A 27,055-nucleotide genomic window follows, 5' to 3' on the forward strand; every position below is an offset into this window, starting at 1 on the left:
AGATTTTTCGATGTATACTTTGTAAGTGCATAGCTTTTGCCTATGTTTTTAAGAGTTTTATGCTCTGTGATGTGAGAGTTTTATGCTCTGAATCTTTTATAGAATGAGAAGAGATTTACCTAGGAAAAAAAAAAAAAAAAAAAAGGTCCATGTATTTTGCATATTCTTCAACACTCTAAACCCACGTATGATGAACATGCATATTGAATTTGATTTCTATCGGAGTAAATATATGTCTAGACACAATTTTCATCATACGACGAAAGCTATGCAATTTATAATATTATCTAATTGACAAAGTTTCTTGACATATTATTAGAGGGAATATTAAACAATAAATAATGCTAACAATCACACTTATATTTCATTGAATTGGTGTGGTAATACATAAATTTAGGGCAATTAAATGCTTGACAAAAATGATAGCTTTTTACTACACTTTTATTTTAGGGTAAAGTCCACATACTCTTCTCAAACTACCTCTCAGTTTACAATGTCCCCCAAAACTTTCAATTGTGACAATGTTCCCCAAAACTATTAAAAACTGTCAATGCCCCCTAAAGCTCGCAAAAAGATAAAAATGTCCATATATATTTCTCAATAAGACAAAGATACTCCTATAAATTCAAAAAATAAAAAATATATATATATTTTTTAAAGGAAAATTTTAATTTTAAAAGAATGATTTTTTTTTAAAAAAAATTTTAAACGAATTTTTTTAAAAGATTTTTTTTTAAACGGAATTTTTTTGTTTGTTTTAGAAAATGAAAATTTTTAATTTCTTAAACGAAAATTGTTATTTTTTTTTTAAAACGGAAAAAATTATTTTAAAAATTATTAAAAAATTCCAATTTTTATAACAAAAAAAAAAAAATCGATTTTAAAAAAAAATATTTTTCTTATAATTTTTTTTTTTTCAAATTTTAAATTTACCACCCTTTGGATTTTTATTTTTTTATTTTTAGGTTTTTTTAGAAGTTCTAGTACTTTTACTTTTTTTTTACTAAGGGTAGTTTCGTTATTGGGGGAACATTGACAATTTTTTGTAGTTTAGGGAGTGACATTGTTACAATTGAAAGTTTGATGGACATTGTCAATTAGGTGATAATTTGAGAGGAGTATGTTGATTTTTCCCTTTATTGTATTATTATTTCACTTTATTGATATAGTAATACTAATTAGCTGTTCTTAAAAAATAATAATTGATAGACACATTGACACTGCTAGGTCAATATGGTTAGATAATAGTAGAATAATAATATGATTTTTCACATTACTCCGGAAAAAAAAATCATTGAAAGAATAGAGAGATAAAACAAAGAAGAGTAATACTATACTCAACACATTTTTTTATACATTTATACACTATGATGACATGATAAGGTCGAACCATCATTGTATTATTATTATTTTTCTTCTTCTTTTTAATAGTGTTACTATTTACACCAATTTCATATTAAACGAGGTTGCATATTTTGAGTGATTTTTTTTGTCACCCTTCACAACGGACTGATTGGAACAACCACGTCAACATTATTAAATATTAAATAAAGATAAATGATTGATGTCAATAATTTATTTATTTATTTTTTATATTCTTTTACAAATTTAATAAACTAACAATTAAATTTATAGAGTCCATTATTTACTTATATAGGATTTACAAATATAATGATTAATTTATAAGATAAAATGAAAAAAAGAAGAAGAAAAAAACCAATCATTAATGTTAAGAAAAAATGTGGTGCATAAGGTTCCTCGACTCCCACATAAGATGGGACTAGGAAACGACATCGTGGTGAAAGAATTATTCCAACTTGGTTTATTTTTTTTTCGTAATTCTTTTTTCAACTTGGTTTCTATATAATAGTTTTGCAGACGACAACGGAGGCGGACAAACAGTGGCGGTTGTGGTTGGTTCCGTACGTTACCTCCTATTCCAAATTCGACACATTCCGAATACGTCGTTTCGATCACCGTCAAATTCAATTATCTCTCCCTTAGGATTCGTTTTCCCCAACAGGTATTTCTATTTCTGCTAATTCCCTTTCAATTCCATTCGATCCCAAACCTCATTCCGACACGATCGTGTATTTCCCGCTTGCTTAACTCATTCACGAGCTGCGTTAGCCTAAAATTTGTCGTTTTTATAGTATTATACAAGTGAATTCTGTTTCAACTTTTTAAGTTTTCGATCGAGATTGGCTGTTCAATGTGGTTGGTTGAGAAGTATGCAATTTGTAGTGTTTAATTATGGGTTTTCTCATGCTCTAGTTTATGAATCAGTAATTTTGGATGTTGGGGTAGAATAGCTTCTGGGTTTTCTGTTATTAGGGGGGAATCTATGATATTATTTCTATTATTAGACATTGAACTAGGAAACCCTTGAAATAAAATGTTTATTCATAATTCAATGAATATTTAAATAGTTGGGTATGTTTTGATTTGATTTAAGCCTCCTCTCCCTTGCCTTATCTTGAATTTTAGCTTCATTTTATTTTATTTATTATTTTTTATTTTTGTGTTGGGGAGAGGGGGGATGTTGTATGGATTCAATTCATGTAGCTCATCCTAGGTGATTTGTATGTTGGCTTATAGGAGTTTGGATTAAGGCTTAGTTGAGCTGAGACCTCATTTTGCAAACAAGAGCTGTACTTGTATCATGCGGGGATATGTTTTCTTTTGTCAAATTTTATTGCAATTTGTTTGCGTAGTCAAGCTATTGGGTGTCTGCCCCCGAAATTATCAAGTGGGGTAGCGTAGCTGGTGTTAGTGAGATGGCTTTGGCTTGTTTCTTGGCTGCTTAGGCTTTTACGGTGATAAGTTTACCAATAGTTTAATTCTGTTAAACTGTTGGTAGACTGAATTAACAGAATTAAACTGTTGGTAAATTCGGACCCTAGGGGTAACTCAATCGACAATCACGACACGACACATGAAGCGGGAGTCATTAGATTAAATCTCTCATTCTTCCTCCCCTTGGGACCAAAAAAATTATAAAAAAAAGTTTCCAACTGTTTAATTAGTTAATTCTGAAGGAATGGGTAGTGTCGTTGATGTATGCATGCAGCGTTCTGCTAGAGTATAAATTATTTCATCTCTTACTTCTTTTTGTAAAAAGAACAGTCAGTAATGGTTTTATGAATTTAAATTAATATGCATCTTCTTGAAAAGTTCTTTGGTTCTAGGCTGCTTGCAGAAGGTGGTCCTACGAGACTACTTCTTAGTTGGTGATGATTTTTTTTATTTTTTTGATAATAATCGAGTCAAATCGACACATATGGTTAGTTGGTGATGATTTAATAACTAGTAGACACTGGTTGGATGCCTATGTGATTGTATTTACTCATTACTAGCTATAGATAGCCATGCAGGTAATGATAGCCTGTAAAATACCTTATATGGGCCTTTATGGGTCTTAGGCTGACCAGCTTCTGTAAGATCCGTCAAAGGTTTATTAACCTAAACGTTTAGGTCTCATGCATATTTTACTATTATCCTTCTACTTCCTGTGTCCATGCCCAAGCTTATATTTATTTTGATTATATTTTCATCATTTTGTTCAATGACTTAATGTTAATAAGAAGGCTTTATTTATTGTGTGTTATTATCAGTGCTGAAGTTCTTTTATCATGAATTTGTGGAAGGATATTATCGTTGATTGAATTGCATACTGATTAATTTCTCCTGTATCTTTCAGGGTCAATGGCATCTTCTGCAGACTCATGGATGAAGGAATTTAATGAAGCATTAAAACTTGCTGATGATATCAATGGCATGATTTCTGAACGGAGTTCATTGCCTACATCAGGACCAGATGCTCAGCGTCATGCATCTGCTATACGAAGAAAGATCACAATATTAGGGACTAGACTTGATAGCTTACAGTCCCTTTTGTCGAAGCTTCCTGGAAAGCAGCCCATGTAAGTCTTTTTAGTTAAACTGCACTAACGTTTTAAGAAAAGGAGCTGCGATCACCTCAGAATAGATTTAAGACTAGAAATGTTGTCTTTCCATGCTTTCCTTATTTGATGATCTATTGTTTTCATTATTCTTACGATCATAATGTTTCTATTTTACTCCAGTTTTCTGTTACAATAATGTGCCATTGTTTTGCTTATATTGCCATGAGGAAGGTGTCTATGTTAATTGTTATGGCTGTTGGTGATTAATATAATCCTCTTGCAATGAGAAGTTTGTTATACGGTAGCACATCTTATATTGCTATACATTTTATTTCACTCTAACTGGTCATTTATCTGCGTAAAAATCTCACCTTGTATATTCTGGGCACTGGAATTTGTGGTGATGGGAAAGTTCATGACTTAACTACTAGCTGGCATGCTCTAATATAACAGTCAAATGCTGGTTGGATTGTGAACTAGAAAAAGAGCTAAGGGGAAATTGGAAGGGGTTGGTTGAAATGTCTGGTTTTTTCTTTGTTAATTTTCATATTATCCTTCTTCTATTAACACCAGCAGTATCTATCCCGTATAATTAAATTTCATATTATTCAATCCACGGTGTGTTCTCACAATAACTTTGAGGTTTCTGATTTCAGCCTATAGAAGTAAGAAAATTATTATGTTAATATCTTGCTGGTACACCTGTTCACTGATGGAGTGAGAGTTACATTTATCTTTGATCAAGTTGGCAATATTTTCTTTTCAGTTGCGTGAATTGACGTTCTGAAGAAACTTTATAGTTTTTTTTTTTATTTTTTTTTATTTTTATTTTTATTTTTTTATTTTTTTAATTTTTATTATTATTATTTTTTTATCCAAAGTTTATTGATATGCTTGTTGTGATACTCAGATTAGAGAAAGAGATGAATCGTCGCAAGGACATGCTTGCAAATTTGAGATCAAAGGTTAACCAGATGGCGTCAACATTGAACATGTCAAACTTTGCTAACAGGGACAGCTTGCTTGGCCCGGAAATAAAGCAAGCTGATGCCATGAGCAGAGCAGCTGGCTTGGACAACTCTGGCCATGTTGGTCTTCAACGGCAAATTATGAGAGGCAAGTTGCTAATCACTTTATTGACAATAATACTTTTCCTTGTTATATTGTATGGCTTATGTTTTTGCAATATGAATCCTTATGTGGCATGCTCTTTGAAACAGAGCAAGATGAAGGTCTTGAGAAGTTGGAGGAGACTGTAGTAAGTACAAAACATATTGCATTGGCAGTCAACGAAGAACTTGACCTACATACTAGGCTGATCGTATGTGTTTTCTCCCACCCTTTTCATTCATTTAGTTACTTACCTTTCCTTTTTAAAATGTTTGACTCCCATCTAAAATTAAATACTTAGTGATATTGACAAGTGCTGTGAATATCAACTCTTCTATTGTGCAGGATGACTTGGACCAACATGTGGATGTTACGGACTCCAGGTTACGGGTAATACACTCGCTACTACTTTTTAACTAGCACCAATAACTCATAGTTTAGCAGGTGATGTCATTGCAAAATGCACAATACCAACAAGAAAAAGAAGAAGGAAGAAAGCAACTTAAAAATTCTCACATTGTATCACCTAAATTTTCCTTAAAAGTAGGTAAGATTTGGTTTCTTGGAACAAATGTTTCAAAAATGTCATTTCCTTTTTCAATTCCTCCCTTCTTTCTGTCCATACACAAACATTACTCTCTCCCAGGGTTCTATTGTAGAAAGTAAACCAAATAGGGTGTAGATGTGCATTAACTAGTTAATCTGATTTTAATCTCCCTCTCTCTCTCTCTATTCTTTAATGGTTGAAATTTAATTATGTTTCTTATGTGGTCTTTGCTATGGTAAAAACAGCGGGTTCAGAAGCATTTGGCGGTTTTGAATAAGCGCACCAAGGGAGGTTGCTCATGCATGTGCATGCTCCTGTCGGTTATTGGGATCGTGGTTCTGGTTGCTGTCATATGGTTGTTGATCAAATATTTGTAATTCCAACAATGGCAAAACACCGCGCCATCTTTCTCTTCGTATGTGTTTGTTGGTGTGAATTGGTTTTTCATTGTTTCATGTTATCGTTCTAACAATGTGTCGGGCTTTCTTGTCTTCTTTTGGTGCTTTGTTTGTGAGACGGACTTGCTGAGGGGGTGTTAAGATAATTTGTAAATCACATTTGTAATCGGCATATTAATATATAAATATTTATCTTCTCTTCTATCTATTTTGCAATGTGAAAAGAGAAATAAGTTATTGGCTTGCCAGACTTCTTGTTCTCTTGCCAACTCTTATGGCGAGCTCTTCCATTGTCTAACCTTCTACGTATAAAATGTGTTCATGAGAATCTTATATATCTTGCAATATGCATGGGAATGGTTTTGATCAAGAATATTTCGAGAAAGAGCTGATCTTATTGGATTTTCCTTATGTCTTTCCACATAATTCTAGTACAAGTAGGGCCGGGCAAAACTTGCTCGATATCCGCTCGATCTAAGGTTACTTAGTTGACCTAAGCTATCTAATCGGCTCCCACGGCTTGGGGTCAGTAATAGGTTTTTGAAATTAAATTGGGTTGTGTTGGAATTTCAACTCTTCAAGCAGATCTCCACCACACAATTCTCCAAAATAATGTTGTTCCTAACATCTCTTCCCCTATGATTTTCTTACCGACAAATTCTCAGCGACCATCACGATCACAATTTTGCCCTGACAATGTTCCATTGGTACAACCAGCACTTCTTGCTCACATCCTTTAGGGTCCAAGCCTAGTTGAACCTTCCAAAGTCGTTGATTTTGGTCTTCGGAGCCAAAGGAATGAGCTCGTCAATTGTATTTTATCTCATGGTCTACAGAGTTTGTCACTTAGGCATCATGGACCATGCCGTCATTGAGCTACATATGTACCGTCAAATTATCCCAAAAATCAAATCTAACGTTAAACCCGAATTTCGAGCCAATCCAAAATTTTGAGCCATGCACAAATTTGAATGCAATTAATCTAAACTCATAATCCATTCGGAATATATATATATATATATATTAGATGAAGAGAAAGAGAAAAGACAAAAAGGCTCTGGCCTAATATGCCTTGGGCCAATAGCGGGCTGGGTTCGTTTATGTTGGGCTGAGACTCCTGGAGATGAGCTAATGCTTCAATTTCCAAGGCCCATAAAACAAGCCCAGCAAACCTTCCACTAGTGACGTGACAACCATGGATTTTCTTCTTCACCTTCACCGGCACTTGTCTCCCGTTTCCTACAATTAACCCTAAAATCAGAAATTTTACCCTCCGGTTTTCAGGTACTAATATTTTCAAATTCCTCTTTTTGTTAATCTTATATACGTATTTGAGTTGGAACTTTTGAATGCGTAATAGCTTTACGGAAGCTTTGTACGGAGGTTTCTGGTGCAAGTAGTAGATCATTGAAGTGTACATAATCGAACTATATATAAAGATGAGCGTTGTGCCAAAGGAGGCAATTGAGGTCGTTGCACAGAGCATTGGAATCACCAATTTGTCCTCAGATGTTGTTCTCGTTCTTGCTCCTGACGTCGAGTACCGGGTCCGGGAGATCATGCAGGTATGCCATTTGATGCTGGTGCTCCTAAATTTGTGCTCAATTTTGGTACAACTGTGAGTGTTATAGTGTGTAGCATGGTGGTACTGGTTGGACATTGAAGTAGTCAGAAATTGCAAGAGCTAGTAGTTCATTTGCTGGTTCTTGAATTAGTTGGAGAGCTGAGGAAACCCAGGTGTTAAAACTTTAGTTTGTTTAATGCTAACTCCAATTTCTAACACCCTATTGCATTTTACACACACAAACACAAACACAAATGTGTACACATGTTGAATTGATTAGTACATAAGAATGGTAAAAGTGAAAGTGAGCAATTGAAGCGCATTCTATCATTGAAGATGGAAGTAGAGTGGTTGAGATGGTTTGACAGTTCAGATAGCAAGAATTGAGGTTCTAGTTATGCTTTCTATGCTTTGACCCGCAAGTTAGGTGTTTTCTTATGTATACTTTTTGTGTACTTGGAGCGTCTTACGCTTTTAGTGATATCTAAACAAAAAAAAGTTATGCTTTCTATTCTTTGTAATTGGGGAGACTTTATTGGTAATGTAGCTTACATAATGTATGTGGGTAATGGAGTACAATGGAGGGGTTTTGAGACTTCAAAGGAAACTGAAAACGCTTATGTTTTCTGAAAATGCAGGAGGCAATTAAATGCATGCGCCACTCGAGGCGGACTAGTCTGACATCTGATGATGTGGATAATGCGCTTAAGTTAAGAAATGTGGAGGTAAGTAGTATTATTATTCAGCTGACATTTCTTTTGCTGTATCTGTTTTTGGTTCTCGTCTTGTCTCTTTTTATCCTCTTAGAACATTTAAAATGTGGTTCCTAAATAATTTAATCTTTTGTTGCTCAGTTATATTTTATATATCCCCATTAATTTGTGGTACCTGAGCTAGGGCTGGGCCATTTTGTAGAGGTGATTTTACTTATGTGGCCGCCATAGAGGTGATCTTGCTGACACTTGAGTGATCTATTGAACATGGGGAATATTTTGAATTTTAGATGTTAATTTCTGTTTTCGAGTCTCTCTTATATACACCCCCCCATGTACTGCGGTTGCTTTTCTAATGAAATTCATTACTTATCAAAAAAATCTATTGAACATGTGCACATCCTCTCTGGCTGCCATGTGGTATACAAAATTAATCACCAAAAAAGGGAATGCTCTAGTTAATTTCAAAGAGTTTTATCAGTAAGTTGCCACTTAGGTTTCCATTTTTCTTACTTATGTCTTTTCTACCTGCTTCAGCCAATATATGGCTTTACATCTGGAGATTCCTTGAGGTTCAAAAGGGCTGCTGGACACAAGGATTTATTCTACATTGATGACAAGGATGTGGAATTTAAAAACGTAAGAACATTCTTACAAATAACATTAACTCTACTGTTATAACTACAGTATTTAAATTACTTCTTAAGATCTCATAACTTTCCTGATTTATACAGGTGATTGAAGCACCTTTGACTGAAGCACCACTTGATACATCAGTTACTGCTCACTGGCTGGCAATTGAAGGTGTTCAACCTGCAGTTCCAGAAAATGCTCCAGTTGAAGGTATCTAGCTAAAATTAGGTGCAATATAATTGATGTAATGAGGGATCTATTCTGTAATAACTCACTCCTACATTGGGAAGATAAATAGCCTATTTAGAGTGGGTGGATTATAAAAGGCACTCATGGGTGCTAAGTCCCACATTGAATCTTTACTAGGTGACACTAAGCTTTAAAAGTGATTATAAGGAGCTCTAAATTGTTTAGTCATTTTGGAGTAATAGCCCAAATGTGGCTAGTACTTTCCCTAGGTCGGTATCAGAGCAACCTAATAACGCCATGTGGTACTGGAACATTGCATGATTAGGTGTAACACTTTGACCTAAATGATATGATATTATCCACTTTGGGTCAAGCATGCACAATTTTATTATTGGATTTACTCCAAAAGGCCTCATACCATTTAGAGAGAGTATGCTTTATATAAGCACATCCCCTTTCTCACACTCAGGTAATGTGAAACGTTACAATCACCCTCTTGAAATCCAGCGTTCTTGCTAGCGACCCTCATGGGCTTGTGCATGCTCCCCCATCTTAGGCTGGGCTTCGGCTCTGATACCATTTGTAACACCCTGCCTTAAATGATATGATATTGTCTGCTTTGAGCCAAGCCCGCACGCTTTTATTATTGGGTTTACCCCAAAATGCCTCATACCGTTTAGAGAGAGCATGCTCTATATAATCACATTCTCTTTTTTACACCCAAACAATGTGGGACGTCACACTAAGCCCTAACGAGGACACCATGGATTTAAGGGGGGAGATTGTAATGCCCTAGTCCCACATTGGGAATGAATAGGTCACATAGAGTGGGTGTATTATAAAAGGCACTCATGGGTTCTAAGTCCCACTTTAGTTCCTTACTAGGCGAGATTGAGCTTTATAAGTGATTCTAGAGAGCTTCAAATTGACTATTTCTTTTGGAGTAATAGTGCATATGTGGTTAACGCTTCCCCGGTTTGTTACATGTTCTCTACTAGATTGGTGTTGTGTAACTGTAAAATCTCCTAGTCAATATCATGCTGAGATAGGCATACACAGTTAGTGAAATGAACATCTCATGTTCTATCATATTAATCCTGCTAATCACGTGTTCTGCTTGTATGTCTAGTAACTTCTGATTGGAAAGCATTTGCTACCAAGAACATTTCTCTTTGATGATTCCACATGTTGTAATTCCTAGTTCATTATAAGCTCTAGTCTTATGGTGCGGTTTAATTAGTCTAATATGTTTTGTTTAAAAGTCTGATTTCCCCATCCTTGGTGCTTTTACATTGACATTATGTTTATTTGGTGTAGCACTTGCCATGCCATCTGATGGCAAAAAATCTGAGTACACAGAAGATAGACTTCTCATTGACATTAAATTACCTGTTAAGCATTTTCTGTCAAGGGAGCTTCAGGTATATTCCATATCTCTTACTACATGCATATCTTCATTGTATTTCCATTCATGGAACATTCTTATGCGAAGATTCTTTTGCTATTGCCTCTACAGCTATACTATGAAAAAATCATAGAGTTGACTCGGAATAAGTCTGGTTCCGTCCTCTTCAAACAAGCATTAGTGAGCTTGGCAACAGATTCAGGACTGCATCCCTTAGTTCCTTATTTCACATACTTCATCGCTGATGAGGTGATCTTGCAGCTATATCTTTCTTATTGTCTATTCTTAGCTTACTTTTGGTTGAGATCGCTTTTTTCTTGCTCATTTTGAACTGGTGTTTTCCCAAATTCATCCCAGGTTACACGTAATTTAAATAATTTCCCTCTTCTGTTTGCTTGGATGCGCGTTGTTCGAAGCCTTCTTCAAAATCCACACATTCATATCGAACCTTATGTAAGTATGTCACTTTATTGGCACAACTGTTAATTCACGTACATGTATAACCATCACAAGCTTTGATGCTGAACTATCAGTCCTCAACATAACTATCAGAAGGATTTAGTAGTCATTTGTGTCTCATTTTAAATATGATCTAAAGCTGAGGGCTTACCATGAGAAATTTTTAACAAAGAGATAGGAAATCTCATAATGTTCTAGTTGGATGATGATACCAAACGATTTAGTAGACCTTTGATCTTGAATGCACAACCGGGTATAAAAAATGCGATGGAAAGGAATTTCTTAATGGTTGATATTTAATGAATTATCACATTGTTGGGCCTTGTTAGGTCCTAAGCCATGGGCTTGGCAGTGGTGCTGCAATTTAACACTGCTGGTTTTGGAGAAGACCTAATCTGATAATACAAAGCTTTATTTGCTGTCTATCTAATATCAAGGGTTTATTTGCTGTCTATCTAAATATCATGTTAATTTAATTCAGCTACACCAGTTGATGCCATCTGTTATGACATGCCTTGTTGCGAAAAGATTAGGGAATAGATCTTCTGACAACCATTGGGAGCTTAGGAACTTCACAGCAAACCTGGTTGCTTCAATATGCAAAAGGTGATTATTTTCTTTCTGTTTTATATTGATAATATAAAGCTTGCTGGGAGATTTGCTTGACTGAGAATGTCGGCATTCCAGCTTCAATGATACATCTTACAACACAATTGTAGAAACGCACAATGAATTCCTACTATTTTCTGCATTCGGTTGTTTGGAAGTTACTCGGCGTGTTAGTTGAAATTTCACCATATAATTTGCTCTCTGCATAAAGTCATGTCCATGATGCCTTATAGTGTGATACATGTACTTTTGCAAACTGTAGAATATAAGCGAGGGCAACTTTTTGTCTTTGAATTAAAAGCTGTCTTTAAGCTAACCTAGCCTCCTCTGTCCTTGGGATCTAGAATTATGAGTTCATTCTGAAACTGCAATGACTGCTCATTTTGCCTTTTAGTTTTAGTTTGCTTCACGTGTAAGTTATATTTGAAGAGATAAGAGTACTGGAAGATACGGAACATTTTTAATTTGTCTTCTCATTTGAGATAGTAATTTACATTCCTTATGTGTAAACCTTTTTCAGATATGGGCATGTTTATCACAATCTTCAGCCACGTATCACAAGGACTCTGCTCCATGCGTTCTTAGACCCAACCAAAGCGTTGTCTCAACATTTTGGTGCAATTCAGGGACTAGCAGCCCTTGGACCCAATGTGGTAACCTCATATCGTAACCTCATATCTCTGCTTTTTTATGGAAAAAGGAGGTGCTAAATGTTTTGTGGGATAAAGTTGCAGTTTTTGAAATTGGAAATATTGTATAGTTCTTTCAAATCACTCTTTAACTCAAGAAGAGGCAGTTTATAATAACTTTTTTACTTTTTGAGGTATTTTACTTTATCCCGTGCTCCCTCTTCCACACTGAACCACGCAAAGCATGTTATGCAATAAATTGCAGTTATTGTTGTCATTATTGTGCATTTCTTAGATTCTTGTGTTTTGCTTTGTAAAATCATCTGTTATGCTGATTTTGTGAAATTTGTACTTTTAAACTCTGAGCAGGTTCGTCTGCTTATATTACCAAATCTTGAGCCATATTTGCAACTGCTGGCGCCAGAAATGCTACTTGAGAAGCAAAAGAACGAGATGAAGAGACTTGAAGCTTGGCGTGTTTATGGGGCCTTGCTGGTGATTTCATATTTCAATATTATACTGATTTTTTCCTTTAACTGATGGATTTTTTTATTCGACTTGGATGTGCTATGGAACTAACAAAGCCATCAACCTTCTAGTTTGCGGCTGGCCAATGCATATACGATCAGCTCAAGATGTTCCGCAGTTTGCTCTTTCCACCAACTCGTGCCATCTGGAAGATCAATAAAAAAGTTGCAATTACCATGCGAAGTATGACTCGTCTCATCAACATTTAGTGTGCAATAGATACATACATAATGCATATTTGTGTGTTCTGCAAAGAACATCCCTATATTGTGAGTTTAAAACTGTTTGGATGACGGAAGGCTAGCTTTAAGGGCATATTGCAAAGAAATTTCTTAGATTGACTTCAATGGAAAGTTGAATGGATTGTGGTCGAGTGTTCTAAACATTTTTCTTTTAATTTTTTTTAATTATAAGTTACTCATGCACTCCATGGGACTTGAACCCAAGACCTCACCCACTACACCATACTTATGGGGGTTCAAAGCAAGCACATAAGCTGCATGAGTCATTCAAGACCAACCCTTAGGGTTGGTGGTAACTTCAATGAAGAGAGAATTCTACTGGCCAAAGAATGAATTTTAATGGTTGGTTTTAAATATCATTGAGAGGGGATCATATGCAAAATGGGTACTCAAACAGCCTGAATGTCATAAGGTCAAGTCTTAGGGTGTCTTTTGGAAGAAATTTTAATGGCCGGTATAAGCTTTTAGTAATTGGTTTTTTTATGTTCCTTCCTGCAGATGATTAAGAGGGGAAAAAATGGGGTTACCTATGTTGTTTTGAAAGGAAATGCGGAATTGTTAATAGTGTTGTAAATTTAATTCATTACATTGCATATATTCTCATGAATGGAACTTCTTAGAAGTGTCTCGGTTGTGCGCATGTGTTTCTTGCTTGAATCTTTAAGTTGGAATATAATTAAATAATAGTTTGACATACAGATTGATTGGAAGCCTGTGTATTTCAAATCTTCTTTGAGATGTAACCACATCAATTATTTGCATGACTTGTTTTTAGATACACGTCACGTCTTTTAACTGAAAGTTTTCACCCCTAGCCAAAAGGAGGGGGAAAAACCTCATATTACTCCTTGGAGTTAGGATTGTTTACCTGATTTTTACGATAATGCTCTACCTCTACCTGATCCTCTTTATCCACTCTGCTTTCTTATCAATCTAGAGAAACGCAAGGCAAGCACGGACAACTTGATGCAGCAACCGCCACACAAAAAAATGGCAACAGAGGGCACAATGGGTGTTATACCAATGAACTCCATGCAAACTGACAGGCAAGGGGCTACAGGTGGGTATTCAACTGCTGTAGGGGGTTCCAATGTTGGTTTGTCATCAATGTCCCGGCAGTTACCAACTGAAAACATGTCTGGAAGGGAGGTTGGTGGTAGAGTAGTAAAAGCGTCCAGTGTTCTCTCTCAGGCGTGGAAGGAGGACATGGATGCAGGACGTTTGTTGGCATCTTTGTTTGAATTTTTCGGTGAAAGTTTGTACTCCTTTACCCCAAAACCTGAGCTGTCCTTCTTCTTGTGATTAATTCAATATCAACAGGAGAGTAATCATTCTCTAGAATGTGTAAATTATCTGTTAAATTCCCGTTTTAACAGGAGGGTATAGATACTGAGCGAACATGTAAACTCTCTGTTCATAAATGTCTGTTAGTCCAAAATTGGAAGTTGCTCGCCAACTTTTTAGGAATCTCTCTTCTATGATAATTTGTTTGCAATAATATGATTCTTTACAGCTGTGTTCGAGTTTGTTTTGAGGTATACGCAACTCACCTCCAAGAAGTGATAATTCGTATTTGTGTCTGGCTTGGGTTTTATCGGGCATAGGTATTATTAGATTATATAAATCAATTATAACTCGATCTATTTTATTAAACAGGCCAGATTCATTAATCTTAACTTACTAATTTCGTGTTGGATTTGTGAATTTTTTTAAAAATTATCAGTCCTGAATATTGCGTGTTGTGTTTGGATGGACAAACTTTAACCCGACAAATTTAATTAAACATATCAAATTCTTAAACTCTAACTTGCTAATTTTAAGTTAGGTTTGTGTTGATTTGCAAGTTGATCTATTTTATTAAATAGGGTAGACTCATTAATCTGAACTCTCTAAAGGAAGGGCAAAGCCTATGTCATGTCTATTTACATGACGCTGGTAAGGTTGCCACATCAGCAAATAGGACCCGTGGCACCCTTAGCTTGTGTCCTTTCTGCACTCAAGCTAAACCCGGGATTTGTATATTTTGTTTCTTGAAGCCTGTAGGTATTCTACTGGGTATTGTTGGGCGTTTGTGACCATTTGACAGTTGAATGGCGCAATTAGTAATATGCGTTTTGTTCCTTGCACATGCTTCAGCGGACTTGCTGTTCAACATATGAATTTGATACAACAGAAAAGATTTTGGGGATCTAACAGATTGTACAAACATAGGCTTTAGTTAGAAGAGGATAATAGAAAGCATGATAAAGAATGAGAGTACCTCCAATTATCTTACCTACGTACATAAAAACCGAGCAACCCCTAAAACAAAATGATGTTCTCATACATTTAGCTTCGAGATCATTACAGAGCCAATTAGCACAAGTAGTTGAAAAAACGAAGCAAGAAGGCATTAAAAGAAGAGCTTTCGCAGAGCCGGTCTTGCTGGTGCAGTTGAAGGTGAGGTTGTGGACTTGAGGGGAAAGGGCATTCCCTTACCTTCTTGGCCCGCTGCAACTTTGTCAATCAGCTTTGCTGCCTTGGGATCTGTTAATAGTATCTTCTGAAATGACTGCGAGAAGCCTGTAGCAATGATGGTAACATGAATCTCTCCGTTGTAGCGGTCATCCACGACAGCTCCAAATATGATGTTAGCAGAAGGATCTGCTAAACTTGTAACAACCTGAAAAGGGTTTATTACATAAGCAGATATTAGTATGCTGAATCCCGAAAACAGAGAGATGAAAAATCCCAGCACTGGATGCAGTAATTATAAACTCAGCTTGCTGATTTCTGGGGAATGTCAGGCATGCATCAATGTGAGAACATGCACTAGGAATAATTCAATATTGTTCATCAATTTAAATACAAGGGAAAATTACAGATTACCCTCCCAAAGTTGTCACCGATTTGCAATTTCGCCTCCAAAGTTTCAATTTTTGCAATCCACCCCCTTAAAGTTTCAATTTTTTTCAATTCAGCCATTCCGTCAGTCAAAGCCGCTTTGACTGACGGAACGGTGATCACGTGCAAGTCACGTGATCGCTGTTGGTTGTTTTTTTCCCAAAATGCCCCCATCCCTACCTTCTCTTCTCCGCCTACCTCATCTTCTCCATGCCAAACCGATCGATCTGCTATTGGTCAGCAAGAAACGAGAAAGAGTGAGAAGGGTCTTGCAGGAAGAGGCAAAGCAAGTCTTGGGAAGAAGGCGTTTTTGTTTCTATGTTCCCCTGTTCATTTGAACGAATGATTCTTGGATTCTTCGGCAAAGGTCATTCTCCGGCAACAACAGAAAATATTGATCCCTTTCCGGCAATGACAGAGAAGATTAATTTATCGGAATTGATGGTTGATTTATGTTAATAGATGTTAGAATCATATGTTCGATCATTCACATTGTACTGGGTTGTGATAAATTTGAGAATTTTTTTGAATTACGGTTGTTTATGCGTGAAATGTAAGGACTTCGGTTCTTGGATTTAATTGTTTCAATTGTTTCAATTTGGTAGTTCCATTGTCGTTTCCAAGGTGTTTCGGGATTGAATATGGCCAAAATCCCAATAGTTTTGTGAGATTTGGGCCATTTGGCCAAGGAAAGATCAATCTTCTTCCTTTTGGAGGCAACAGCGAGGGAGAGGGGCAACAACAGTGTGGAGGAAACCCGTGACATAAATTATTAAGAAACCAGATGGGTATGCTTCAAATCTTAAGAAAAACAATACCTGATGGAAAAGCAGACAGATTCCGAAAATATTGGATGAATTTGTGAAGGAAATGATACACTAACAAAATTTGAAGACAGTAGCAACGAAAGTGGCGCAGAGATTGAGAGAATCTACTGTTGAATCTCTAAAGAGCTTGCAGTGCACCAGAACATGGAGGGAGAAGCATGGGAGATTTGTAATGGAAGAGATTCGGAGGTGGTTGACTGCAGAATGTGAAAAATAATATTCAGGGGGCATTTTCGGTACTAAAACGCCTTAAGTGATCACGTGCGTCGCACGTGATCACTGTTCTGTCAGTCAAAGCGGTTTTGACTGACAGAATGGTTGAATTGAAAAAAATTGAAACTTTAAGGGGGTGGATTGCAAAAATTGAAACTTTAGAGGCGAAATTGCAAATCGGTGACAACTTTGGGGGGGTAAACTGTAATTTTCCCTAAATACAAAATGAATTCGACCGTGTGCCTTCTTTGACTAGAGTATAGAATAATAAAAACCAATATCTCAAGTACCTGAGACACTCTATTCACTTCCTGCAGGGTTATGTCTTTTCCTCCTGTAATATTGTACACTACCCCTGTAGCTGATTGAATTGAGGATCCAATCAAGGGAGCTAAAGTGGCTTGTTCAGCTGCTTCTTCTGCACGGTTTTTGCTGGAGGAAACCCCTACTCCAAGCATTGCAGTTCCAGAGTCTTTCATGACTGCCTTTACATCTGCAAAATCCACATTTACCAGTCCAGGAATCTGCAAAAGTTTCAATCTTCAAATTATCTAGGATAAGCAGAATGATAATGTTTAGGAAGGGGAAAAGAAGCAGATATGGCTACGTTAAAATAATAAGGAATAGTTAGGGCATTGTGTGCGTGTGCAATTCACTAATTAATAGATAATCAATAATGCAATCATATTATGCTTAACTGAGGTAGCCAAGGACTTCAACTTCTTAAATAAAATGGGCAAGTGATTGAAATGTAGAAATACAGTTGAGTGTTTCACACAACACTCACTGTGATTATGTCTGAAATTCCTTGGACTCCTTGACGTAGAACATCATCAGCAAGAAGGAAAGCATCCTGAAGGGGCATCTGCTCATCAGCAATATCCAGCAGACGGTCGTTTGGAATGACTATAAGAGTGTCAACATTCTTTTGCAACCTTTCAATAGCCTCCAATGCCTGAAGAAAAGTAAATATAATATAACTTGAAACTCCTAAAGCTATAGAAATTGATGTGCATCAAAGCTGCTGCCGCAATATCATAAAATTCCAGCTTAGTTCTGTGTCTAGTCTCTACACTACCATTAACATATATTTTACAGATGAGCTAAGCAACTCATCTATAGTGCACATTAATAATGATAAGCACTACAACAGGGTTATGTTTTTTGTTTTTTTTTTTTTTTTTTAAGAACATGAACATCTTAAGACATCACATAATCCCAAACCTGGCCAAAGTGGATGGAAGGAGCTCAATTACTGAAGCACTTTCAATAAACATCTGTTCATGTAAAAGTAACTTTTTGGCAATTACAATTTACAAATTATAAAGTACAGCTTAAAAAAGAGTTGGATACATTACACATCTGTCAAGGAGTCCAACCTTTTGGCAATCCTTTGAATATTGATTTTGTCTATCCAAAGCAAATAGAGAAAAGTTTGAAGTCATAAATATATTTCTAGCTCCAAAACAGGTTATGGGAGAACAAATGCAAGGGAAATTCTCTTAGACCGAAGAGTCTGAACATGTGTCCAAAAGGAAAGAAAACGTATGACATCTGTTTCCATTCAATTCAAGATATGTGGATGATGCCTCAATTAAAGCACTTCTCAACATTTGGTTAGGAAGTTTTGGATTTAATATATTAGCGAACAACAGATAAGTTATTCAAAAATTCCAAATAAAGACCAAAAGGACACCTGCCTGTACAGATCTCTTACGTCCTTCAAAGCTGAAAGGATAGGTAACGACACCAACGGTCAAATACCCTGCCTCTTTGGATATCTGGGCAACAACTGGGGCAGCACCAGACCCTGTTCCTCCACCCATACCAGCAGTTATAAACACAAGATCTGACCCCTTAAGAGCATTTGCAATGGCTTCTTTAGACTCCTCCGCAGCTTGTTCCCCCAAAAGTGGATTCCCACCCGTACCTGCAGCTCTATCAAATAATTCAATCAATAGACACAATACTACCACCATAAAGTAAATAAGTCCACAATGGAAATTATGCAAAGTGCAAACATGAGTGTGAGTGGGCTGAGAACACCAGACCACTGGCCTTGGTTGTGTGGTCAATGCCTAAAGATTCAAAATAGTTAATTAAACATATCAATGAGAACACCAGACCTAGTCCACGAGTCAAAAGTTCTCCAATTTGAAGTGGGTTCTCGGCAGCAGAGTGTAATAGTGCTTGTGAATCTGTGTTTATCGCATAGAAATCAACTCCCTGAAATGTCAAAATTGTAAAACATCAAGATCAATAATGACTTATTTTCCAGTTTAACACTATCCCATGTATACTTCAAACAACACAAGGCCTCAAGAATCCAATTCGGAAGTTATGCACCAAAAATTTGAATAAAAAAGGTGAAAGCACTGAACAAAATCAACAAATGCATGTGCATATCAAGCAATGGAAATGTTTTACAACTGTGTTAGCCGGTAACGAAGCAAACACGCAACAAACACACAACACAAGAAACCACCATCGAGACCATCAAAAGTGAATCTTCATGCGGATTACAAGCATAATTAACAGAAACGCAAATGGTCACAGCTTATAATGTAACCAGACCAGCGGAAAATGACCAATATATATACTTACAGGAATAAATGAAAACTCGAAAAAAGGGCATAATTGAAGTAAAACCACAAATGGGCATCAAACAAAATACTCAAAACACAGTCAGAACCAAAATGAGGGACACAGAGAGAGAGTTGGAATATCGGAGTTTGGCCTAGGCCCAAAAAATGTAAACGAAAACCCACGTGTAAACCGCTACCAATCATGCGATTAACGGCATTGTTGCCACCACCACCGACGCCAACCACCTTAATCTTGGCCGATTCCATTGGGGCAAAGGAGCAGCTGACAACCCCAAAACGGTGTTGTTTCCGGAAAGTACATCTTCTTTGAGAAAGGCATTCTCTAAAAGGGAATGTCTTTTGGTGAAATGGGGTGTGAATTGAAGAGGTTGAGATCAGCTCGTTTGCGTTTGTGAGCTGAAGAATTGCCATTGCCACAGGAAGTGAGAGACAGAGAGAAAGAAATGGGTTTTAGGGTTTTAGGAAAATGAACTAATAGAAACTTCAAAACAAAAACAAAAACAAAACCGTTTCAGTTTTCACTCTCTTGGTGGATTCGGATATGTGGGAGTGGCACGTCACGAAGATTGGATGGGCCCCGCCCCCGTGTGCTGAACCTATGTTTTCTGTTTTGTTTTAAGAAAAAAAAAAAAAAAAAGTAATAAACAGGCTGGTTTCCTGAGTAAACACCGCAAAAATATCGATTAATATATATATATATATATATATATATATATATATATATAAATTATTATTATTATTTTTTGAGTGTTGTAACTTGTAAGGGTATTTTAATTTTTGTTACAATTATTTTTTTAATAAATTGAAGTAAGAGAAATGCTACACATTTTCACTTACACATTTTCAAATGCGCACTCTTTACATGGCACGGTGATAGAGAGTGAGCAGTAAGAGTGCGTATAACATTTATCACTAATATAATAGTTGATGTGACATTTTTTATTTAGTCACTAAATTTATATGTCATTAGTCCTCATGATCCCTCATTTAAGGAGGCTTGACTTTTTATGGGAGGGTCTTTGAAGATGGTCCATGTTTAATTGCCACATAAACATAATGAACTTGTGGTTGTGCAGGTAATTATAGAAGGCAAGAGGTTCCTCCATTTATTTAGCATTTCTATTGAGTAGGCCTTTATGTAACTTTGAATCCTAATTCGATTTATGGTATCATCTATGATCAATAATTTGAGAATTAAATTTCCCGTCTTATCAAATATTTTGGGTTACTCACGTTGAAAATTTGATATATATATATATTAAAATTTTGTTTTATAATTATCTTACATTATTGATATGGTAGTTTCAGACCAATGACATGAGTGAAACTAGAATTTTTTTGCCGGAGGGTCTGAACTTACGTAAATACATAGGGAAGTGTTAGAGAGCCAAACAAATGAACCCAAAAAAATTGTTAAACTGACGTGACAGACCGTGAGTGGCAGATAAGAGAGAGATAATTGCATTTTTTTTAAAAAAAATTTAAAAACCCTTGCCACGTCAATTTGAAATTTTTTTTTTTAAGTTTATTTGTTTGACTCCCTAATACTTCTCAAATACATATAATTCTTTTATGTGTGTGCGCGTTTATGTAAAATAAAAGCAAGCAAATTTTAAATTTAATTTCATACTAGGTCATAATTCATAACTATATACACAAGTTTTTTTTTTTTTTTTTTTTTTGAAGAAAGAATTAACTTCTCTTTTGAATACAAAAGTTTTCTAATTTGGAAAACTTAGATTTGAAAGAGGCATAGTATAAAGTTTTCTATGCTCTGTCCAGGTTTGCTCTGGGCATTCATGAACCAAAAAATGAAACGTAAAAAGAGGAAATTTATTACTACGATTTTTTTAACTGTAATTTCTCTTCGTTTCTTTTCTCCCGTTGTCGTTTACTTTGTTTTCTTTAATGCGATTTTATCACTCCCTCTCTCCCTCTCTCTCTCTCTCATTAATTAACTTTTTTTTTTCTTAGCCTATAAATAACAAAACTGCAGCACGGTTAAAAAAAATGAAATACACTTTTTTTATTTATTTATTTTAAAGTTTACATGTCCCTTTCAAACTATTACCTAATTGACAATACTTCCTAAAATTTTCAATAATGTCCCCCTAAACTATCAAGAAATTGACAATGTCCACTCAAGGCTAAAAAAAAAAAAAAATGACCTTAATTTTTTTTCAATAAGAAAAAAAAATAAAATACTCCAATAAATTTGAAGAAAAAAAAAAAAAAAAAACAAAAACAAATTGTTTTTTTTTTTTTATTTAAGAAAAAAAAAATTTAATTCCATACCATGGTTTTTGTTTTTATTTTTTTTAAAAAAAATTATTTTTAGATTTTGTTTTGAATTTTTCATTTTTATTTTAAGAGTATTTTCGTCATTGGGGGACATTGACAAATTTTAATAGTTTGGGGGAGACATTGTCACAATTGAAAATTTGGGGAGAACATTATCAATTAAGCAATAATTTGAAGGGGTAGGTGGACTTTACATTTTTTTTTGTTTTTTGTTTTTTGCATTAACAAAAGAAGAGTGAAAACAAAAGAGATTTGGTACCAAATAAAAACTCTAGTAAAAACATCACATCGCAAGAACAAACCTAACATATGGGAATGGTCGAATAATTGGCTCGGTCCAATAGATTTTTGGCATACAATCCAAAAAAAGGGAAGTTGTTAAAAACGACGGTTGTTAAGACTATTTAGTGAATGGGTTGCTTGAAACAATTGCTATTTCGACAAGAGAACTTGAGTCTCAATAAAGAGGATAGAACTGATAATGACTAGACTAGAACTGTCGTAGAGGAGCACTAACACAATGTCCGATGAAGAAGGTGCCCGGCGATGAATGCTTAGTGGACATCGTACTTGGACTTGGAAGGCTACATAGGCAAAAGAGAGGGCACCAACCATGGAGATTAAGAGGAGAGGTGGAGGGGGGAGCAAAGGATCTTTCGCAAGAAACAAGAAATGATATCGACAAGTGTAGTCCATGCGCGCCAAGACGGCGTGTGGGTTGCACGCAATGGATGAAGCATAAGCTAGCAAGATGATGGAAAGACAATTGAGTGGAGGAGTGGAATAGACCGGTTGAATACCACACAAACATCCCACAAATATCTTATAAAGCTGACGTGTTAAGGTCTAGTAGGGATATATTTCTTTTAACAAGGGCGGATCCAATGACTACTAAACCTTGTCACGTCAGTTTTGTGAGATATTTGTGGGATGTTTGTGCAGCATGTAGCATTCCTCAAAAATAAACATGTAGAGATAATGCAAGGTTATCTCTTTATAGCATTGATATAATTAAAAAGAAATGTACATCATCACTTACTTCATTCAAACTACATATATATATATACCTTTACTGTCTGATAGAATGATATCAGAAAGTAAATGAAGGGTAAAATATAACAATTTTATCACATGGAATATTGAGCAACAATGCAAAACTAATTCAAGGTTCATGCTCTAAACAAGAATTACATACACAAGAAGATACTGAATTACCCGCGAATCCAAAATCAGATGCTCTGCTAGCCAATCCATAACCCATGTTATTGGTTTACTAATAATGCACCGTATGTAAATCCACACAGAACTTCATTCTCCTTCACTCAGAATTGGGACTATGAGTGGTTTCATCTGTGCAAGATATACAATCGCCCACCTAACAAGCAAAACAAGAATAATACATTACAACCAAGAAACAACTACACATAAGCTTTCTCAAATTAGAATTGAGACCAACTAGAACAGAGAAAAGAAAAGTCAGATTAACAGGCTTTTATTGTCTTCAAAGAGAATGATATCTCATGGCGTTGGTCAAATGGAATTGGATTAGATGCAGTAAAAAATAACTATAGAATATGTGCTATAGTTTTTTTAACAATCCAGATTTAACTTCACACTCTCTCTTTCTTTCTCATAAAAAATTTGAAATTAAATCTGGACCATTTAAAAATTTACATAACATGTGCTGTAGTTTTTTTTTTTTTATAGTACTTAAGCCAAAACTTGATCAAATGTCCCTTTTTTATCCTAGTTTATCCCACTGGGTTGGTGAGGGGAGGATATCAATGGACATGATGCTAAAGGAACGAGACCCATGTCCATTAATCCTCCACCAACTTGTTATTGCTATCCCCTTAGTGGAGTTGGGGTTAGGCTATGACTCGACCTTAAAAAAAAAAGAAAAAAAAGTGTACATGAAGTGCTACCTAAAGAGGTGCACATGTGCAATGACTTTTACATACAACATCAAATTAGATGGACTTCTGATGTTTGAATACTTAGTGATAGCTGATGAAACGAAAAACATGCAAACTAAACATGCACTTACATCATCCAACAACAGGTTGTTGCTGTATTAACCAATGTTAGGTGGAACCTGCAATGAGAAGAGCAGATTAGGCCATTTTGCACATTACCAGAAGAATATAAGATGATTGAAATAAGATACACACAAAAGTTTCAAAAGGAATACAGAATAATACATTAACCTTCAATGAAAAAAGCAGATTAGGCCATTTTGCACATTACCAGAAGAATATAAGATGATTGAAAGCATATACACACAAAAGTTTCAAAAAGAATAAAGAGTAATACATTAACATGCACAGTTTTCATTAGATAGCTGATGAACATTTCAATTAAATCTAAATGCCCCATTACCATAATCACTCAAACCACCATCAGATAGTATTTCATTAGCATCTGACTAGTGCAGATGATTTGAGAAACCTAGATTTTATAAATAAGCAATATAACACACCCACCCACACACAAAAGTTGAGACACAAACATGACCTCAAGAAAATAACATAAAAAATGGATTGGATTATGAGAAACGTACAAATTAGTGGAGGGTCCTCTGTTGCAGCAAATTCTGGTGCTCAGAGACGCAATGATCCCAATCAATGCGAAAATTAGCGTTGTCACCAAGAACCCCATGTCGATTTTCCCTTCGATCTGGGAGAGAAAAACCAGTTCCCGCAAGAACAATTAGGAATTTGAATTTTGATTTAGGGTTTGATGAAACCGAACTCAGAATCGATCCGGAGTATGAGATCTCACCACGAACGAAACACTAATGGCTGTTTGGTTACCGCGAAAATATGGGCATGCAAAATTGGGCCCAACAGCCTTATGTAGCCTAAGGCCCTAACTCAAAGTTTGCAATATCAATTTGGGACTGTACTTGATGAGCCCTGAAGTTCATGTTCGGCCCAAACGTATGACCCAAAAAGAAAATCACCAAATTTTTTTAAATTTTAGCGAAGAAATTAATTCAAAAAATAATGCTATACATCAACTCAAAATTTACGTGGTGTGATTTTCTAACAAAAAAAACCAAATTTTCATGCACTAAATAATTTTACATTTTTTCTAATATTCTAAAATTTTTTAAAATTATAGAGATTTTACGAGATACGTTAATCCCTCACCAATAACTAACTAGCACATTAGCGGTGCACCCGATTTCCGTATCACTCATGACTTGTTATCAATCACAGCTTACACGTCTATGTCGAAAAAACACCGGTTCTTCAGCCATAGGCATATATCAATTTATAATTAGAAAAATGCTTTACATCCCAAATTTTTTTCTCAAAAATTGGTTCCCAAATGATGTGTCACTATCCCATGAATTGGTGACACACTTCCCAAAATAATAAATCTCATGAGATGATGAGATATCATTTGAGAACTAATTTTTTGAAGGAAAATTTAGGATGTGTAGCAATCCTCTTATAATTATAGACAATAAAAATAACATAAGATGATGGGACTTAATCATACCAAAGGCTCCATCGTCACTCGTGAAACACAACATATGGTCCCCGAGTCAATTAACTTTGGATATTACAAAAAAAAAAAAAAAAAAAAAAAAAACTTTGGGGAAAGGTTTCAATTTTTTTTTCTTTTTTTTGTGTCCCAGACTCCCAATGACACGACGTGTGCAAGATGAGTACAAGCAGGGGAGGAACTAGACAATTAAGAGTGGGGGACAAAATTTTAAAAATAAAAATTTAGGGGTAAAAATTTCGTTTTTAGGGAGACATTTCATAAAAACCCATAAATTTTAGGAATAAAATTTTAAATTTTAAGGATAATTTTAAAATTTTGGAGAGACAAAGGCCTACACAGTTCCACCCTGAGTACAAGGCTTTTTTGGTTAGTTAAAACATAAATTTGGGTGAAAAAATTGTTATATTTCCCTAGCTATTTTAGTTTTTAGTTTTTTAGTTTTTTTTTTTTTAAATAGATTTCTATGAGAGATGTACATGACTATGAAATATAGGTGATTTGAAAAGAAATAATATTCAAATAAAATAGTGAAAGTAGTTATTTTGAAAAAAAAAAAAAAAGAGTAGTGAAAAAAAAAAGATGATTTTTTAAACATAAAGTAGTGAAAATTTTTGAAACATTAAAAAATTAAATTAATTTACATGATGAATTTCTTCATTTTGTAAGATATTATCACATGAGAGAAAATTGTAATAATACTCAAACATTTTTCAATAATAACTAATAGGAAAGGTTGTCTTGGGGCTTAGACGCACAACTAATGCCTTTATTTATCAGTTTCTTATTTGCACATAAAAGAAATAATTTCTTGGAATCTAACATACCAAACTTTGTGCATGTGAAAATATACACTTTATATCAGAAGAAAGATCGCACTTTTGTATCAAAAGAAAGACAAGGCGATCGATAAGTACAAAGCTTTCAAGACAAAATCAAATAGGATAGATAATTAATTGCCATCTTTTGATTTAGCAAGCAAAGTCCCCTCTACTTTTGTCAAAAAGATCTATAAAATAAGAAAGCAATAATCTCTTTTTCTTTTTATTCTATCTCTTGAATTCTTTTTTTTTGAGTAATGTTTTTCTTTACTTTCATTGTACACAAGTTAATATGAAAAATCATTTAAAATATGTCGATCATGTTAATTAAATGAGCATGATTATAAATAGGTGTAATGAGTAACAGTACCTTTTTTTTTTTTTTTTTTCTCGGGTCCGTTAGCAATAGCAAGAGAAGGGGAATCTACCTTATTGATTTGCAAATCAATTTGGTAGAAGATCTTTAGAAAAAGCGAGAAAATCATGAAGAGATAAAAAAGCCATGTGAGATGAGACAATGCTGACAATGCATGGTCTCTCCCAAACTTCTTTGCATGGGGGCTACATCTTTTCACAATATTAGATTTGCAAAAAAGAAAAGCTCAATTATAAGAAACCATCATACATAATTACATATGATCCTCGTTGCTGGGTTTTGATTCATTAAATAGCTGGCTTTTGCTGGTTTTGTGTGTATTTGTTTTCAGTTGTTAATAGAAATTGCCCATATATATATATATTTATCAAAAAAGGCACGGAAACATCATCGGTCCTATACCATGCCAACTATTCTGTCTCCTTGTGGCCAGGCTCTAAGACTTCCACCCATTCCTAGATATAGAGTAGTAAGAAGATAAGGTGGGACATTATTTATAGGAGTAGCCTATAAATCCTTTAAGAAGTTGCAATCATAGAGCTAAAATAAGCTGATAAAAAATGTCAATGATCAGCTTTAATTAA

General features: G+C 35.2%; 3 protein-coding genes across 4 annotated transcripts in view; 2 read left to right on the forward strand and 1 right to left on the reverse strand.

Annotated features, from left to right (window-relative positions):
- The first annotated feature begins 1,847 nt into the window (after nt 1-1,847).
- Nucleotides 1,848-6,028, forward strand: LOC132175282 (syntaxin-51-like). The gene is made up of 6 exons (XM_059587168.1): nt 1,848-2,023; nt 3,701-3,923; nt 4,816-5,021; nt 5,126-5,226; nt 5,361-5,405; nt 5,808-6,028. The coding sequence occupies exons 2-6, from the start codon at nt 3,706-3,708 to the stop codon at nt 5,937-5,939; spliced, it is 702 nt and encodes a 233-aa protein (XP_059443151.1). The 5' UTR covers nt 1,848-2,023; nt 3,701-3,705; the 3' UTR covers nt 5,940-6,028.
- Nucleotides 6,029-7,159: 1,131 nt separating this feature from the next.
- Nucleotides 7,160-27,055, forward strand: part of LOC132175072 (transcription initiation factor TFIID subunit 6-like) — a 21,169-nt gene continuing 1,273 nt past the window's right edge. Inside the window, exons 1-13 of one of the 2 annotated variants that reach the window (XM_059586886.1) lie at nt 7,160-7,244; nt 7,321-7,525; nt 8,163-8,249; nt 8,775-8,876; nt 8,972-9,080; nt 10,377-10,480; nt 10,576-10,713; nt 10,822-10,917; nt 11,405-11,529; nt 12,053-12,185; nt 12,531-12,656; nt 12,761-12,872; nt 13,869-14,448. In XM_059586886.1, coding sequence (XP_059442869.1) covers nt 7,400-7,525; nt 8,163-8,249; nt 8,775-8,876; nt 8,972-9,080; nt 10,377-10,480; nt 10,576-10,713; nt 10,822-10,917; nt 11,405-11,529; nt 12,053-12,185; nt 12,531-12,656; nt 12,761-12,872; nt 13,869-14,233 — 1,623 coding nt within the window. In that variant the 5' untranslated portion in view covers nt 7,160-7,244; nt 7,321-7,399 and the 3' untranslated portion in view covers nt 14,234-14,448. Of the gene's footprint in view, nt 7,245-7,320; nt 7,526-8,162; nt 8,250-8,774; nt 8,877-8,971; nt 9,081-10,376; nt 10,481-10,575; nt 10,714-10,821; nt 10,918-11,404; nt 11,530-12,052; nt 12,186-12,530; nt 12,657-12,760; nt 12,873-13,868; nt 14,449-27,055 lie in introns of those variants that run through there. The other variant, XM_059586887.1, reaches the window with a different exon arrangement.
- LOC132175137 (cell division protein FtsZ homolog 1, chloroplastic-like) lies at nt 15,108-19,950 on the reverse strand. The gene is made up of 6 exons (XM_059586977.1): nt 19,623-19,950; nt 18,981-19,080; nt 18,555-18,784; nt 17,642-17,809; nt 17,145-17,378; nt 15,108-15,593 (listed from the first exon to the last, which is right to left on the reverse strand). The coding sequence occupies exons 1-6, from the start codon at nt 19,869-19,871 to the stop codon at nt 15,324-15,326; spliced, it is 1,251 nt and encodes a 416-aa protein (XP_059442960.1). The 5' UTR covers nt 19,872-19,950; the 3' UTR covers nt 15,108-15,323.

The sequence above is a fragment of the Corylus avellana genome, chromosome ca3 (assembly GCF_901000735.1).
Source record: "Corylus avellana chromosome ca3, CavTom2PMs-1.0".
NCBI lineage: Eukaryota > Viridiplantae > Streptophyta > Magnoliopsida > Fagales > Betulaceae > Corylus > Corylus avellana.

What these genes read in the sequence shown, in the direction of transcription:
- LOC132175282 (XM_059587168.1), top strand. Translation starts at nt 3,706, where the DNA reads ATGGCATCTTCTGCAGACTCATGGATGAAGGAATTTAATGAAGCATTA. An exon ending in CTTCCTGGAAAGCAGCCCAT is followed by an intron (nt 3,924 to 4,815) that starts GTAAGTCTTTTT and finishes TGTGATACTCAG; the next exon opens with ATTAGAGAAAGAGATGAATC. An exon ending in ACCTACATACTAGGCTGATC is followed by an intron (nt 5,227 to 5,360) that starts GTATGTGTTTTC and finishes TCTATTGTGCAG; the next exon opens with GATGACTTGGACCAACATGT.
- LOC132175137 (XM_059586977.1), bottom strand. Translation starts at nt 19,871, where the DNA reads ATGGCAATTCTTCAGCTCACAAACGCAAACGAGCTGATCTCAACCTCT. An exon ending in TGATTGGTAGCGGTTTACAC is followed by an intron (nt 19,081 to 19,622) that starts GTGGGTTTTCGT and finishes TTGACATTTCAG; the next exon opens with GGAGTTGATTTCTATGCGAT. An exon ending in AAGTGAATAGAGTGTCTCAG is followed by an intron (nt 15,594 to 17,144) that starts GTACTTGAGATA and finishes AACCCTTTTCAG; the next exon opens with GTTGTTACAAGTTTAGCAGA.